The 17,093-nt window shown below is 33.0% G+C and overlaps 2 protein-coding genes across 2 annotated transcripts; one reads left to right on the top strand and one right to left on the bottom strand.

The window, feature by feature from the left end:
* Positions 1-6,461: 6,461 nt before the first annotated feature.
* Positions 6,462-7,760, bottom strand: LOC129906570 (geranylgeranyl transferase type-2 subunit beta). Its single transcript, XM_055982382.1, has one exon. It carries the CDS (start codon positions 7,568-7,570, stop codon positions 6,572-6,574), a length of 999 nt encoding a protein of 332 aa, XP_055838357.1. The 5' UTR covers positions 7,571-7,760; the 3' UTR covers positions 6,462-6,571.
* A 3,751-nt stretch (positions 7,761-11,511) lies between these two features.
* Positions 11,512-16,503, top strand: LOC129906575 (SUZ domain-containing protein 1). The gene is made up of 3 exons (XM_055982386.1): positions 11,512-11,778; positions 15,682-16,031; positions 16,102-16,503. Exons 1-3 carry the CDS (start codon positions 11,725-11,727, stop codon positions 16,346-16,348), a joined length of 651 nt encoding a protein of 216 aa, XP_055838361.1. The 5' UTR covers positions 11,512-11,724; the 3' UTR covers positions 16,349-16,503.
* The last annotated feature ends 590 nt before the right edge of the window (positions 16,504-17,093 follow it).

Raw genomic sequence — 17,093 nt, 5'->3', positions numbered from 1 at the left:
AAAACAAATGAGATAAGCAAAAAATTCATATAGTTTACAATTTGTTGTTTTTTTTTTATTTTATCAACTGACGCGACGTTTAAAATGACTGTTCTAACTTGTTCTGACGTTTCTCCCTGTGCTGTCCTGTCCTGTTCGGATTTAAAAAAAATTCTCGGTGAGCAAAACTATAATCAGGTGCCTGAAATCCTGGATTTATTCTGTTGTTCAAACATACCTATAAAATGTTTCAGGTCCTGTAACTTCGAAACCACAAAATTTTTTTTGGATTTTTTCATTTTAGAAAAAAGTGGACTTATGTCGTTTTCTTTCACTCCAATGAGAGTACCCTTTTAGTACTTATTTTTGCACTTTTGAAGGTTTTGTGTTCTTTGACGCCACAAAAGTGTAAAAAAAAAATTACTCCGGAGTAATTTTAGTACTACGGAGTACCCCGGATTTACTCCACATTTTTAGTCAGATTTACACCGATTTACACACACACTTATGAATTTGAAGTTTGACATTTTAAAATTTTGTTTGAAAATTGAAAAATGCGAAAAGTTTTTCTTTCAAACTCTTTTGTTATTAACAGAAAACAACCATTATGAATATATTTTTACTGTATTATATTTCGCCAGATATATTTCTTCCATTTTTTTCTTTAATTCTTCACTTTTTCCAAAATGAAATTGAAAACCGAATAAAAAAAATTTTCCGCCAGTGTTCTTCATCAATAAAAAAAAAATCCTGTGCCATATAACAAAAAAATCCCATTTTTTTCTGCGTTGATGGGATATTTTTATTTTACAATTATAAAATCAAACTAAGGGTGTGCGTCAATTAGGCTGAAAAAAACCGATCAGAAGCATAATGAAAAATACCAAAAGCAAAACTAAGTCCGCTTCTACACGAAGACGCAAAGCGCGATACGCACATAAGAGCAAAGGAGAAATAAAGTTCAAAAAAAAGGAAGGAAGATTTTCTACCGTGAGTCTCCGGTAAAAAAATTTGTGACTCTTTTTGACGTTTATCTTTGATCTTGTTCTTTTTTTTTGCTGTTCTGCTTTATTTTATTTCGTCGGTTGCGGAATCTGCTTCGTCGGTTGTGTATTATTTGCGTGTATAGTAACGTTTTTAATTTATGCAAAAGTTTTCGTTCCACATAGACCCCGCACGGGGGTTGTTTTTTTTGTATATTTTGGTGTTTTTTTTAATTAAAATACATAGTCTGCTTCTACACGAATACGTAGACGCACAAGATGCTCATAAGAGCAAAGGAGAAATCGATCTTTCTCCCTCTCTTGTTCTTATGTGCATCTCGTGCATCTACGTCTTCCTATAGAAGTCGTCATACGAAAACAAGAACAAAATAAAACCAAAGAAAATAACTCAAATTTGCGTCTTCAAAAACAATAATACGCGTGTAGAAGCCCGTGACGCACCGTAACGAAAATCAAAAGGAAATTGGAAGATGATTTCTACGCCTTCCGTCTTCGTGTATTATGCTTCATATGTTATTAATATTATTTTTTTTTTTCAATTCATAAAATGTTTTCCCTAGGCCTGTTATCACTATTTTTTTCAAGGATATTATCCATTTTTGCCTTGTCACACACACTATTACATAAAAAAAAAATTACTCTCATTATGTTCTTTCGGTGCAGGGTCAAAAGTCCACGGGCCAAAAGTCCATAATGGACTATTGGCTCACTTGTGTGGGTCATAGCTCCATAAATCAATTATGGACTTAGAACCCACCCAAGTGGGTCAAAAGTTCACACAAAATTCCTGTGGACTTTTGGCCCATCGATTAAAAATTTATAACCAATTAGGAAAGCAAAAATTCATTATGGGGCGGAGTTCTCATATTCTAATTTTTTTCGCAATACCTCTCCAAAACATTTATAAAAAAAAGTGATCAAATATCTTTTAAATTCGAGTGAATTTTAGAAAATTAATTTAATAAGAATTCAAAACTGGAACAATCGTCAATTTTCGAAAGTTTCTTCATTAAATGTTCAATTGGTGTCATGAAATTAGTCCAAGTGAAATAAGACCAACTTTCAAAATTGGTTTTACTTCAATTTTCAACATTTATAAATACACAATTATTCAAAAGCTTTTTAAAACATTTGAATAAACATTGAAAACATGTAAATGTAAAAATCCTGTTTTGGCAATTGTATGATAATACCGCACACCAAAGATGTTTTTGTTATAACTAGGTAAACGCGAAGCGGGAAAAAATTTGCTCACATGAGAATCTATTTAAATTGCACAAGCCAAACGCGAAGCGGAAAAAAATTTTGCCCACGGGAGAATCAATTTTGAGGTGTGAAAATAAAAATTCGCGCGAATTTTTATTTTCACACCTCAAAATTGATTCTCCCGTGGGCAAAATTTTTTTCCGCTTCGCGTTTGGCTTGTGCAATTTAAATAGATTCTCATGCGAGCAAATTTTTTTCCGCATCGCCTTCCGCCAATTAATTGGGATTTATTTGTTTTTAATCTTCATATTGTGATAATTAATTAGGCCGCTTTGTTTGCGAGATAGTTTCCCAAATAAGTGGCGATTATCACTATGAGACTCCAAACTAATCGTCTTTTGAACAAAATTTAGTTCTTCTTTGCTTTGTGCGAATTTTCGAAAATTACTTCAATAAGCTTTACAAACAAAACTCGAGTCAGTTAAGAAAAAAAAACATAAAATTTTCAAAAAAAAAAAAAAAAAATCATAAAAAAAAAACTAAAAAATCAATTTACAAATATTGTTGAAACAAAATTAACGTTTGAACATTCTTTACAAATTAATATTCCTTAAGCACCTTCCACATCTTTTTCGACATTATGGAGTTCTGGCTCACTTTTTTGTGGGTTTCTGACACCCTTGGGTGGGTTGTAAGTCCATAATTGATTTGTGGACTTATAACCCACCCAAGTGAGTCAGTAGTCCATTATGGACTTTTGGCCCGTGGACTTATGACCCTGCACCTGTTCTTTCACTCCAGAAAAAGGAGTAAAAATTTAGAGTACTCCTTAATAGAGTGAAAGAAAACGACATAAGAAGTACAGGAAGGGGTGTTTATCCAAAGAAGTGAAGCCGCTTTCTATTAGTGTGAGTTGTACAGATGCACATGTATTGGTAAAGGGTCGGAGTGCAGATATATTGTTCACTCAAGGGGCGCCAACAGAAATGTAACTGGTCTCGTGGGAGACTTCCGTATAAATGCTATTTTTCATCATAATTATGTACGAATTTTAAACTGTTTTTTTCCTTAACTAAAAACAGACTGAAAATTGTTTTAAAATCATCAAAAGTAGCTGAAACATTGGCGGTCAATGATTGCATCGCCATGTCATCACCGATAAGAGTGTTCGCCCCTGGAAAACGAGCTCGAAATTTGACAGATTATATAAAATTTTTGACAGTTTATATAAATTTGTTTTTTTTTTTTAATTTTTTTGCGGCTTCACTCGCCAACTCTATAGGTGTGATATACACCCCTTCCTGTACTTCTTATTCAATGGTCGTTTATTGGAATCTGACATTTAATAAGTGTAATGTACCTTGGCAGTACTGTTTTCTATCGAGAGAAAGTAAAATCTGGATAATTATCTGGATTTTTCAAAAATCTATACAGATAAAGTTTTTGTTGTAATTAACACGTAAATTGTTTTCATTTCAAAAATCTCGATGTCGTTTTTTTGCACAAAATCTATATAGATAAACAAAAAAACACACCTAATATATTTTCTACTGTATTATATTCCGCCAGATATATTTCTTCCATTTTTTCGTTAATTCTTCACTTTTCCCAAAATGAAATTGAAAACCGAATAAAAAAAATTTTCCGCCAGTGTTCTTCATCAATAAAAAAAAAAATCCTGTGCCATATACAAAAAAATCCCATTTTTTTCTGCATTGATGGGATATTTTTATTTTACAATTATAAAATCAAACTAAGGGTGTGTGTTAATTGCGTGTATAGTAACGTTTTTAATTTATTCAAAAGTTTTCGTTGCACATAGACCTCACTGGAGTTGTTGTTTTTGTATATTTTGGGTTTTTTTTTGGTATTAAAATGCATAAATACAAGAAGACGTAGACGCACAAGATGCACATAAGAGCAAAGGAGAAATATATCTTTCTCTCTCTCTTGTTCTTATGTGCATCTCGTGCGTCTACGTCTTCCTGTAGAAGTCGTCATACGATAACAAGAACAAAATAAAACCAAATAAAATAACTGTCAAATTTGCGTCTTCAAAAAAATAATACGTGTGGAAGCGCGTGATACACCGAAACGAAAATCAAAAGGAAATTTGAAGATGATTTCTGCGCCTTGCGTCTTCGTGTAGAAGTAGACTTATTAACGAACGCTTATTATGCTTCATATTTTATTATTATTAATATTTTTTTAATTCATAAAATGTTTTCCCTAGGCCTGTTATCACTATTTTTTTCAAGGAAATTATCCATTTTTGCCTTGTCACACACACAATTACAAAAAAAAATTACTCTCATCATTATGTTCTTTCACACCAGAAAAAGGAGTAAAAATTTAGAGTACTCCTTAATAGAGTGAAAGAAAACGACATTATTCCGTTCTTAAAACTGACATTCAGTTAACAAGTGCTTACAAGTTACATTGATATTGTATGAGAAAAGTGAGTGGTTGATTTGAAACAAAAATGACAGTAAATTGCTTTTGGTATATGTTTTTAAATCAAATTTGTTTTTTGTAAAAAAAAGTTAGAATCTATCACTAACACTATTATACCTAACTAGCTGACCCGGTGGACTTTTTTCCACCTTTTCTAGTATTTATTTCCAATTTTTGGCACTTTAGTGTGCGAACCTATGCATTAAAAACACAAATCGTTCCTCAACAAATCTAATTAGAGCCACCATCTTACAAAATGGGGTAATAAGGTTTTGACGTTTGGCATTTGGCAAAGTCAAAAGCAACAACAATTTCCAAGACAAATTTGTTTACAACAACAATTTCAATGGGCTGGGCTGTCATTAATATTTTTTTTTAATTTATAGTTTATTTTTTTTTTTTTTTTTAATTACTTTCAATATTCTTTTTAATGCAAAAAAAACTTAGTTTTTTAAAAGAAATTAACTGGGCTTTAATAATAAGCGAAACAAATTAATACATACTCAGTTACGTGCTTTTACCACAATATTTACCCCGATAAAATGTTTAAAACTTAAATTTATAATAAAACATTAAGAGCGGAATTCATAGTCGTTACTCAAGTTAAGATTTTTCTCAACTCCAGTAAGTTGAGAAATATTTCAAGCAGTCGCTCAAGGAAATTGAAAATAGGACTGTCACTTGAGTAAAGAAAAATCTTGTCTTGAGGAAAATTTTTTCTCAAACTCGAAAATTTGACTGATTTGAATTAACTGTCATAAAAAATAAACATTTTTTTTAATAATTCAACTTCGGTTTGATTTGTCGCGGTTAAACAATTTTTAGAAATATATAAACTCAAAACAAATATTCGCGATTCATTTATTTTATTATAAAATAAGTACAAATTTCAATTGGTAAATACAAAAAAACAGACTCTCGCAATGACACTTGCGTTTTAATGTCAATTGACTGAAAAAAAAACTTAAGCGTTTCCTCAAGTAAAAAAGCCTCCTCAGAGGTTCAGTTGAGAAAAATTTCGACTCCAGTGAAGACTATGAATAAGGATAAGCTTGAGCGAGTGCTTAAGATATTTCTCAACTTGAGTGACGACTATGAATTCCGCTCTAAATTTTATTATGCAAAATCTCAAGTTTTCTTATCCAAGTTCTACTGAAAACTGAAAGTTGATTAACTCTTGAGTTTAAAATCGAAAGTTGAAAACGTCAACTTTGAGTGAACAAAAGTAATTTCGGAACAAAATGACCCTTAGTGATTCTAACAAAATTGCGTTTTCAGTTTTCCTCAAAAAATGGGACCACAGAAATATGGCGCTACCGTTTGTTGCAAAACAAGATGTATTTTTAATTAATCTCGTCAAACAATAATCCGATTTTGTTCAAAATTTACAGACATTTCTTATCATTTTGAAGTGTAAAAAGTTTTTAAAAAATTTTTTTTTAAATAAATTAAAAAAATTACATTGTTTAAATCTTTGATTCCCAATAGTTATTTTAAACGTCGAATTCCTTTAAAAAAAAATTAAATGAAAATCAATCTTGACGCGATTTACGTGTGGTAAAAAAGCATGATTTATTGAGCAAAAAATCGTTTTCAAATCGATTATTTAAAGGAATTCGACACAAGGTGTAAGGTATATAGATACTTTGAAAGTTTGAACTACAAAAGCAAGTACGTACGACCCATTCGTGCATTTTATTTTTGAAGCTGTCCAGTACCATCTTAGCCCGAATAATGAAACAATTTATGCACTTTTAATCATACAACTTGTTGCAATATTTTTAATTAACAAAAAAGTATGCGTTCATACAGGCATAATTATAAATAAAACTTACTTCGCTAATTTCGAAGTCGCGAACGTATTTATTAACATTCTTAAAAAAACAACATAAATATAATTATCACAAAAAAAAAATGTATTTAACTTTCTAAGGACACCAAATTTGTCCATTAACATTCAAACGATCTAAAACGTGCTGCGGCATACAGAATGTCGGATTTATTTTTTGCAAATTTGGATATCCAAGCAGCGAAAGTGCTCCTAGTCCAAACAAAGTATGGAATATATCGGGCAGGTTCCCCGTCCTATCACTAAAACCACCTGTCTCCGAATCCTGACAAGATAGTATAAAAGACTTTAATTTCTCCGAGCTTATCCAATGCAACCGTCCCATTATATTCAACGATGCCAACACCCACCACGAATAGCAAACATCTGGAAGTTTTTCTGGCCTACCATTCAGCCCGCCACTCGGAAGTTGCCTCTCACACAACCACCATGACAATTTATCGCAATCTAGTCGATGCAATTGCTGTGTAATCGAAAAGAAACCAACGCAACAATAAATAAGTCCAGCATGCGACTCAGCGAATGGCTTTGATCCAAATCCTCCGTCAGCATTGCAACAAGAGAGCACAAAGTCTATGGCTTTTGGTAGCTTGATAGCGTCCATACGATTAATGAGTGTAAGGATAGCTACTGCGCAGAATGAAAATCTGGTATCGGCTTCTCCCCATTTATCACCGAAAAAACTGCCATCGGGCTGTTGCAAACTGGTCACATAACGAGCCAGAGCGTCGCAATCGATTTCGTTGATGCAATCGTAGATGCAAAGTATTTGCACGGCAGATAAGGAATATAGAATATGAGGATCGTGACCTTCGCAGGCCGATATTCCTCCGGTAGTAGGACATTGGCATTTTTTAATGAATTCTACTATAGACTTTTTATCTAAGCGTGAGAGCTGATTCATAGTATCGAGTGCAGTTACTCCCCAGTAGATTCCAGACATTCGTAAGAATTCTGTGATGCAATATTCGAAATCATTTTGATCGTTTCCATGATTAGCGATATATTCGACGTGTTTTTCATAGAAAAGGTCCTTTGATTCGGAGCTCATCTCCACGTCATTGACAAACAACGGCATTTTTTATCAAGTGGTAATTGTTAAATGCAAATGTTTAAGGAAAATTACTCTATTTTACTTAAATGTAATAATTCAACTTAAATCTATTTTGTTAATTTAAAAAAAAAAGAAAACAAAAATTTTATTTGAATTATTACTTTTAATTGAATGACTTCAATGTCAATTTTAATTTATCAAACAAAAAAATAACACCCACACAAAAGAATCCGAAGATACTTCATTATAAGATGAGAGACCTATGACGTATACTTAAAAAAAAGATAAAGATGGAGAATTGGAGAACTTCCAGGTTATGTCAGTTTTGGGGTGAAAAAGATAAACGTATTTTGCACCGAAACTAGATTTTTTGTTGTAATTAGCATTAGTGCCTGGCTACACAGTGATTTTTCAATCGATTGAAAAATCACATGCGGTGGCTACACACTGTTGTGCCCAATGTTCCTGGCTACACGGTGATTTTTCAATCGCCTAAGCAGTGAGTTTGTGCCTGGCTACACAGTAGGTGTGTTTTTTATTACCACCGGTCTTAACTGGACAAAAAAAACTCATCCCTCTTGCCTACAAACTCACTGCTTAGGCGATTGAAAAATCACCGTGTAGCCAGGCACATAAGAACTACTTCTTAGGGCCAGTTGTAGAAATATTTAAGGCTTGGCCACACCGGAGGGTACATACGGTAGCGGTACGGGTAATTGTATGAAAAAAATTCCACATCTGAACGTTGATGTGTCAGTTTGGAATTTTTTTCATACAAGTACCCGTACCGCTACCGCATGTACCCTTCGGTGTGGCCAAGCCTTTAATCCGTGGATCAGAAACTTTTATCTTCTGAAATCGGTAGCAAGGCTGAAGTTTAGCACTGGTTCAAGGTTCATATATGTAGAAATAGCCACATTCATGCTTGAACTGAAGTTGACCCACAGCTAATCTACCGAAATCGGTGGGTTAAATTCATGAACCAAGGCTGATCCACGTTTGTACAACTGGCACTTACTGCTGGAACACAATGGTGTCGGAGCCGGAATTGGAGTCGTAACTGGAATAGCTGTCAAAGTATTCAATGTACGCAAATGCAAATGTACCCTTCAAGCAAACAAGTCCGACCTCGGTCCGAATCCGCTTCACCACAGGCGGAGCTGAGTCCGACTTCGGCTCAGAAACGGGTCCGAAGGCGGCTCAAATTAGTATGGAAATAATAATCACCGCGGAGCCGATTTTATATGTATTGGTTTTTTCACCACGATTTCTCCTTCGACTTTGTGTTCATACACAAAAAGTTGCAAGTGTTTCTCAGTCGGAGTGTCTTTTCTGAACTCCGTTTTCTTGCTTGAAGGGCTCTGAGGGCTCAATGTCATTTTGGAAGAGAGGACAATAATTTTGTGGGACAAGTTTCTCACATGAATCCAATTTTTTTTTAAATACAACACTTTAACTGCCACTTCACACAACTGCAACTTTTCTTCAAATATTAAATTTTGATAAAAAATTATTTCAAAATAAGATCGTGAAGCAAGATCAAAATAATAACATTTTCTTCAAATTTTCAATTAATTTTTCATGTTTTTAGCATTTTTATAAGTGCACACCACCCAAAAAAAATCAAAACAAAAAAAAAACTAAAGAAAGAGAAAGAAAACTGAGAAATTGAATCCAAAAAAATTTCGTCTCAGAAATCTCAGAAAAAAAAAGTGAGCGCTCAGCTGATATTTTTTGTCTCACTTATGGTGTTTTCGTTTGGTAAAAAAATCAATTTAATTTTTGATCTAAATCTGTCAAAAAACTGTTGTTGCGACTACTTTATTGTAGTTGAACAGATCAAAAATTGTTTTTTTTGACAGATTCAAGCCTGGTACGCTGCTCGCGCTAAATTTTAGCTGAGATAAAATTTCCATACAAGTTATCGATAACTTGTATGGGATCCATTTTATCTCGGCTAAAAATTTTCGATAATTTGTATGGGAGCTAAAATTTAGCGCGAGCAGCGTACCAGGCTTTATCAAAAACTAAATTAATTTTTTTGCAAAACGAAAACGCCATTAAAAAATCTATGAGGAACGCACCTATTGTGTTCCAGCAGTTATGGTGAACACCGTCATGTGATTCCGCGGAATCACATAGCTGTCAAAATGAATAGTCGGAGTGAGGCCAATAGGTGTGTTTTTTATTAAGCCTGGTACGCTGCTCGCGCTAAATTTTAGCTCCCATACAAATTATCGAAAATTTTTAGCCGAGATAAAATGGATCCCATACAAGTTATCGATAACTTGTATGGGAATTTTATCTCAGCTAAAATTTAGCGCGATTTAGATCTGATTTAAATCTGTTGAAAAAGTTAAGCCCAGAGAATGCTCCGGGCTTAACAGCTAAGCCCAAGGGGCTTAAGTGTTGTTGCATTTAAGGCCGTGTGCGAATTGCGTTAAAATGTTGGTTAAAATTTCTACCACTATTAAAATTTGACGTTTGGTTAAAAAAGGGATCAAATTTATTTTTTTTGCTGTGCGAATTGGGTTAAAATGTATTAAATGGGACTTTTTTCTTGGTACTACTTTGAATAAAATTCCCTCAAGATAAAACAAAATTACCCTCAAAAATGGTTTTTCTTATATTCAATTAACTATTTGTTTAAAACAAAACCCAGTTGAAAATATATCAAGTTAAATATTCTAGTATGAAAATGTAAGAAATTCTCAATTTCACATACTTTTTTTTTTATTTTATCGATAAATTCTCATTTCATTATGATCAAAAAGAAATTTATTAATTCAGTCTTCTAACACTAATTCGTAGTTCACCAGCTGCCAACAAAATAGAAATATAAAAAATAAAAAACAAACAAACAATTAGTAGATTTTCAATTTTTCAAGATGAATATTAATTTGAAGAAGTACTTTGTATTAATACTTTTAACATTTCTTAAAATACCAACGCATTATAACAAAAATAATTTCAAATCTATCTTGATCTTTCTATCTTGAGAAACGTCAAATTTTAACCACTAGTGTCAAATTTTACCCTGCTCCGCAGCTGGGTAAATTTTAACCCATTTTATTCACCATGCTAGTGTCAAATTTTAACCAAACGTCATATTTTAACCAACATTTTAAAGCAATTCGCACACGTCCTAACATGTAAGTTCCTTAGCCCCGACTGCGTTTTTTTTGTCCAGTTGAAGCCTGGTACGCTGCTCGCGCTAAATTTTAGCTCCCATACAAACTATCGAAAAATTTTATCTGAGCTAGAATGATAACTTGTATGGGAATTTTATCTGGGCTAAAATTTAGCGCGAGCAGCGTACCAGGCTTAAGACCGGTGGTAATAAAAAACACACCTAATGTAAACACCGCCATTCAAACACGACCTTAAAAAAAAAAAATACTGGGATCAAATTTTCGCATATCTTTTTGGTATGTCTGCTTTTACATGAAGACGCAAGGCGCAGAAATTATCTTCGAATTTCCTTTTGATTTTCCCTTCGGTAAGTCGCGCGCTTCTACACGTAGTAATTTTTATAAGACGCAAATTTGACAGCTATTTTTTTTATTTTATCTTGTTCTCGTTTTCGTATCTATTTTTATTTAAAAAAAAAGCACCAAAATATACAAAAAAACAACATCAGGGGGCTCTATGTGCAACAAAAACATTTAAATAAATTAATAAAAGTTAGTATACACCCAAATAGTATACATCCGACGAAGCGAACTCTGCCACCGACGAAATCAATTAAAGCAAAACAGCAAAAAAAAGAACAAGATCAAAGAGAGACGTCAAAATGAGTCTCAAAATTTTCGACCGGAGACTCACAGGGTAAAAAATCTTCCATCCCTCTTTTTCGAACTTTCTTTCTCCCTTACTCTTCATTGAATCTTGACTCTTGCGTCTTCATGTAAAAGCAGACTATATGTTCTGAAGTAGATGATCTTTCTACACCAAATATATATATCTTGTGCTTTTCATTCTGCGCTGACGCTGTGCTGTCAAATTCGTGCAGAACGTACAGAAAGCACAAAAACGGGAAGTTATGTTCATAAATTTCTTCAATTTGCAATAAGATTTTTTTAATTCCTGAGAATCTGATATCGAATTTACTCATCCACATGGAATATTTATGAGTTATTGGTGCTACCGTAAGCTATTTGCGGGATCTTGCAAAAATAATGTCCAATGGTGATGATGTACTAGACAACTGGGAAGAAATCGACGAGGCTGGGGTAAGTCTATTGTGTTGCAGTTTCTACCAAACACGATGGTTAAGGAACTAAAAGTTACAACTACCCAAGAATTTTATTTAAGTAATTGCAAACTGATTGTTTTTCTACTTAAGATTAAAATCACAAAAACTTAAATTCCTTTTTAAATTTATAAAATAATTGCAAAATTAGAAATATCAGAGTCACCAATGCAAAATCCCCTTTCCCACCCACGTGCCACCCGTCTTCCATTTGGATTCATTTCGATATTGCATTTTGCATATTAGTCTATCAGGAAGAATTTAGACTGCTTAAGTTAAATTAAGAAATTAGAGAACTAGTACTTCTAAGAAAACTGGTCTGGATTTCTCCCGGACATCAGATAGGTCACTTTCCAATTAAGGTTTAAAATAAGAAAACAACTTTAGATCGTATTAGATTAGAGCAAAATTATTTTTACGAACAAACACGCTTCACTTTTTAACAGAATTGATTATAGAGGTTGAAGTGATTTCATTCTAATAGTTGACGTTTCAGAAGGCTCAGGAAACTGAAGAAGAATCCTGGGACTTCTATGTCAAAAACGAAGTAAAATTAGGATTTTGGAGAAATTCTTTCAAATCTCAGGAAACCTGTAGGTACTGACTTATTTTTAAGATAAAGGTGTCTTAAATGAACACTTAGACCGAGAGACCACAGCCAATTTAGGGAGTAGAGGTATAACCAAAATTTGAGTAAGCAGTTTTATAGCCTTATGGGAATGCGAATATAATTAACAATATAAATTTCATTATTTAGCTGTTGAAAAAAATAAAAATAAAAACCTGTTAAAAACGGTCAAAAAACTTATTGTTTTTCTCGTGATTCAGTCATGAATCATTTTAAAATATCAATTTTCGCATGCATGCGCACGGTTTTAGACTATATTTTTGAGATTATTTGAACGCTACGAAAAATTTATAAATATAAAAACTCGCCCAAAAATACCCCGAAAAAAGTGGTGTTTTTCAAAAATTCAATTCAAATTTTTTTTATTATCTTTCGTTTTTCAAATTGTCAAAAAAATGTCTGTACTAAAAACACTACTACTACAAAGGTCTACCTCATGTTTTAGTTTTAGAAATCCATTTATTACTTCGTTTTGAAAATTTGTAGAATTTTTTCAATACCATTGTCAGTCTTGCAATAAATTTGTCTATCGTTTAAAAAATAATTCAACTCTTTACATTGTCGCGTTTAGAAAATAGCCAATTTAGTTTTACCCTATTAAATGACGGAATTTTTAGAAACCCTTCATTTGTATTCAACTTTAGGTTATTATCTTTCAAATAAGCTATAAAAGATATTTGTACCTCTAATAGTTTATTTTTAATTTGGAATTGAAAATTTTGCAGCACTGCGAAAAATTTCAAGTGAAACGGGAGCAAATGGCGTCACTTTTCTGTGGTGGCTGCCATCGAATTATAAGACGTTATCACGTCAAAAATGATAGCTACAACAATAAGGTTTAAGTCGGTAAAGTTCCAATAGAAAGCTATTGTTTTCAGCCTTAATTGACATGCGTCATCATCTGATTAAGTGCGACCACGTTTAAGACTGTCGTAAAGTAGCCTTTCCCACCTATTTCTTGAATTCTTGTCGGCCTTGTTTCTCGAGTCTTCACAACCTGTATCACCTTCGATTACCGTTGCGGTCATGAACCACCGAAACACAGATATCGCCTTGTTATTTTCTCCTTAGTACAATGAACTAATCGCACTAGTTTTACAAATTACAATGCAGTAACCCAAATTTTGTTTCAGCTTGAGGTGACATCTTATTATACACAATTATATTTGCAATATTTGAAATAGAAAAATGGAATTGACAAAAAAAATTTTATTGCACGTTGAGATGGATAGTGTAATAACTGATATTGTTCCGATTTTGAATTAAATCGACACTCGAGTTTGCAAGGTCAAGGTCTACAACTTGCCATTAGAAAGCAAATCACTTTCTCATTTCACTTTTCCTGAAAAATTTTGTTTTTTGAGTTGTGACACCATGCTTCTCAACGTGCAATTTAAATAAAAGCTCACCATCAGAATTATGGTACAAATTTAAATGTACACTCCTGCTCAAATATAACGCACATCGTGATTATTTTACAGAAAATTCCTATTTTTACTTTATGACACAGAATTATGGTTATTTTCTGAAATAAGAGAGGAGTGATCATAAATTCAAGGTATGAAATAAAATGTTTATCGGGAAGATTTGGAGAGATTTGAAGTGTGCTGTCAACTAGCGAACCTTTTAGAGAAGAGTCATAAATTTTCATGGAATAAAATGTGCTTGACAATACTTACGGAGTTAATGAGCTCTCCTAGACCTGCGTTAAGTACCAAAATATACTTGACTGATATTCTCGAACAGCATCTGGTTCCAATCACCCCTAGATTTGGTCTTCAATTTAGTATGATGCACGATAATGAATGCTAGAGTAATTTGAGAATACCTACAAGATTTTAATATACCAGCTTTTGATTGACTACACAGAAATCCGGATTTAAATTCAATAGAACATGTCCTTGAAATGTTGAAGAGATGCATTTGCGACCGAAATCCACCTCCAAGCAGTCTTTATCAACTGAAACTTGCAGTGAAAGAAGATTTACAACAAAACCTACAAAAGTTGAATGAACAGACGTGTTGTCATATGCACTAGAGGAGACAATTCCAATTATTAAAAAAAAAAATATTGAAAAGATCTGTCTGTTGCTTTCGTTTAAAAAAATTGTTTTTTTCTTAAAAAACAAAAAATTATTTTAATATCAGTTTTCAGACCTTGAATTGTTAAATTTGGTTTATGTTTTTTTTGGTTGATAAAACCGTTGCAGTTTAGCATTTTTTCGACTTGCTAAGTAAGCTAAATGCCAATTAGAAAAATCTGAGAGACATATATCGTTGTAGATAAACTTAATACAAAATTTGGAAAATGATTTTCACATCTTTCTCGTTTTTCTGAGCTCCATGATCAGCCCTATCGAGATAACCGTTCGGAAGAAGTTCCGAAACGGTAGTCCGTTTCTTTCGGAACTTAGATTTCTTTCGAGGTATCCACTTCGGAACAAAAAAAAAATTAAGTGTGCAATCGCATTCATTTGACAAATGTGTCAGCTGGATCAATTCAATAAGTAAAAATCTTTGTTTTGGAAGCAGAGGCCTTAAATACAAGAAAATGGCACAAGCAGAAGAGACGTATCTTAGGAGATAACTCGAAAATAAATCTACTTTCAAAAGCAACAATATTTCGCAAAATTATTTCTAAGTTTTTTTTATTAAAGTTTAAACAATGATCTCGCTGAAATTCTATCTTAGTCACAGGATAATGGACTCTTCCTTAATCCACTCAGGTCGAATTGCACGGTGATTTTTGATTAGTAAGAAAGTGCTTAATTTAGACTATTTTCCAAATATCTTTTTAAATGGTTCCCCAATCGCATACACATCCAGTACAAGAAATCTAGGTATGTTGTTTAATACAAAAGCTAACTTGGGACAACAATATTAATGCGGCTGTGAATAAGGCCTATGAAGTCCTTAGAATAAGTACAGCAGCATTTCATCTTACAACAATTGATTTATCAATGCTCGATGCAGCATAAGCAAGGGCGGGATTATTATTAGAACGAGGATTCAATAGTTCCTTAAAATACCAAACAGGATATCAGGGGTTAGATTTTGATGAATCGTAAATTTATTTCCCTTTAAAGTTCGGACTATATTCCAAAACTTAATTGGATTACCGGCACGCGCAAGTTGTTTAGCCTAAAACATTTGGAGAAATTTCTTTTCTTCTCTCAGCTTATTGATCAAAATAATAAATATTAAACTGATTGAAGTATTTATACAAACATTAAAAATAATATTCATACCTTCCAGCTTGACAGCAAATTAAACCAAATTAACAAAAATCGTAAGGAACCTAGTAACCAAGATCAAGAGAAGAAACAAAACATGAGCAATTTGGCAATGTCCTTCCATAATAGTATTCCCATGATGATGGTTATGCAACAAACAGAGAATGAATACAAATCATCTAACTATACAACGGAAGCGATGCCGACTGTAAAAATCCTTAGAAGACCCGTGCAACACAGCTCTGTTTCAAGCAGAAATAATGGTGTACGGCCTAAACAACCTATTAAAACTCTTCAACAGCGCGAACAGGAATATGCAGAAGCAAGACTGAGGATTTTAGGTTCTGCCAAAAATCCTGAAGATGAAGTGGAGTAAGACTTTATTGTTTTGTTTTGTTTTTTTTTTTTTTTTCTATAGAAATATCTTTTATTTTGTTTACAGAACATCTTCCCATGGCGCAGTTGAGTTATTGGATACCGCCATATCACTACCAAACCCAGGGCAACATTCTAATTCTCCCAAAAGTTTTTCTGTGCAAGCTGATGCTGGTGGTGTTAAAGACGAATCCAACTACATTGCCTCAACTTCGTCGATGATGGTTGGATGTATAAACATGCGGCACAACCAGAATGTCTTACGGATGCCTAGAGGTCCAGATGGGACGAGTGGATTTCAGATGCCGCGGTAGTGCCTTTAACATCAATGTGCGATTTTAATTTCTGTTTTTGATTCTTTATATTATATTAGTAATATTATATTATATTTTAATTTTAATATGTTCTATACAAACAACTCTTCGCATTAAAACTTTCAACAGAATACTCGACTTTCTGTAACCTTAAACTTTTTAATTGCTTTTTTACTCGGTATACTTATGCAAACCAGAAATAATAATAAAAAAAAAAAAAACAATATCATAATATTTACTTATTCTTTTCAATTCAAAATTCATTAAGCATTTAATTGTTTCGTCCATTCATAATAAATCGTTATTGGTATAGAATTGTTTTTTTTTTTTTTTTTTTGGGATAAAGTAGGGGAAAGGTGCGAACAGTAGACACTTGAAGGGTTCAGGGGAAAAACAGGAAAAGTCCATTTCAACTCATTTCGAGAAAAACGCATTTTAAAATTTTGTTCTCCATATAACTTAGTACATAAAGCACACAATTTGTTTATTTTTTCAGCTAGGCTTAAATTTGTTTTATAAAAGTAAGGATGCTCAGTAAATACTACAAGACCTCATCATTAGTTTATTTTTGACAAAAAGTGGACATGTGCCGTTTTTCCCCTGGACCCTTCACTTTTTAAAATTGGTATATCTCAGAATGTTTCCAAGCTCATCGAATTTTCAGCATTTGTCCTTGTTCGAGAGTCCTGAGTGGCAATTTCTAAAACCCTTTAGAAATTGCCACTCAGGACGCTCGAAATTGCTA

The sequence above is a fragment of the Episyrphus balteatus genome, chromosome 1 (assembly GCF_945859705.1).
Source record: "Episyrphus balteatus chromosome 1, idEpiBalt1.1, whole genome shotgun sequence".
Classification (NCBI taxonomy): Eukaryota; Metazoa; Arthropoda; class Insecta; order Diptera; family Syrphidae; genus Episyrphus; species Episyrphus balteatus.
The sequence above is the reverse complement of the archived record's forward strand: the minus strand, read 5'-3'. Positions and strand labels throughout refer to the sequence as shown.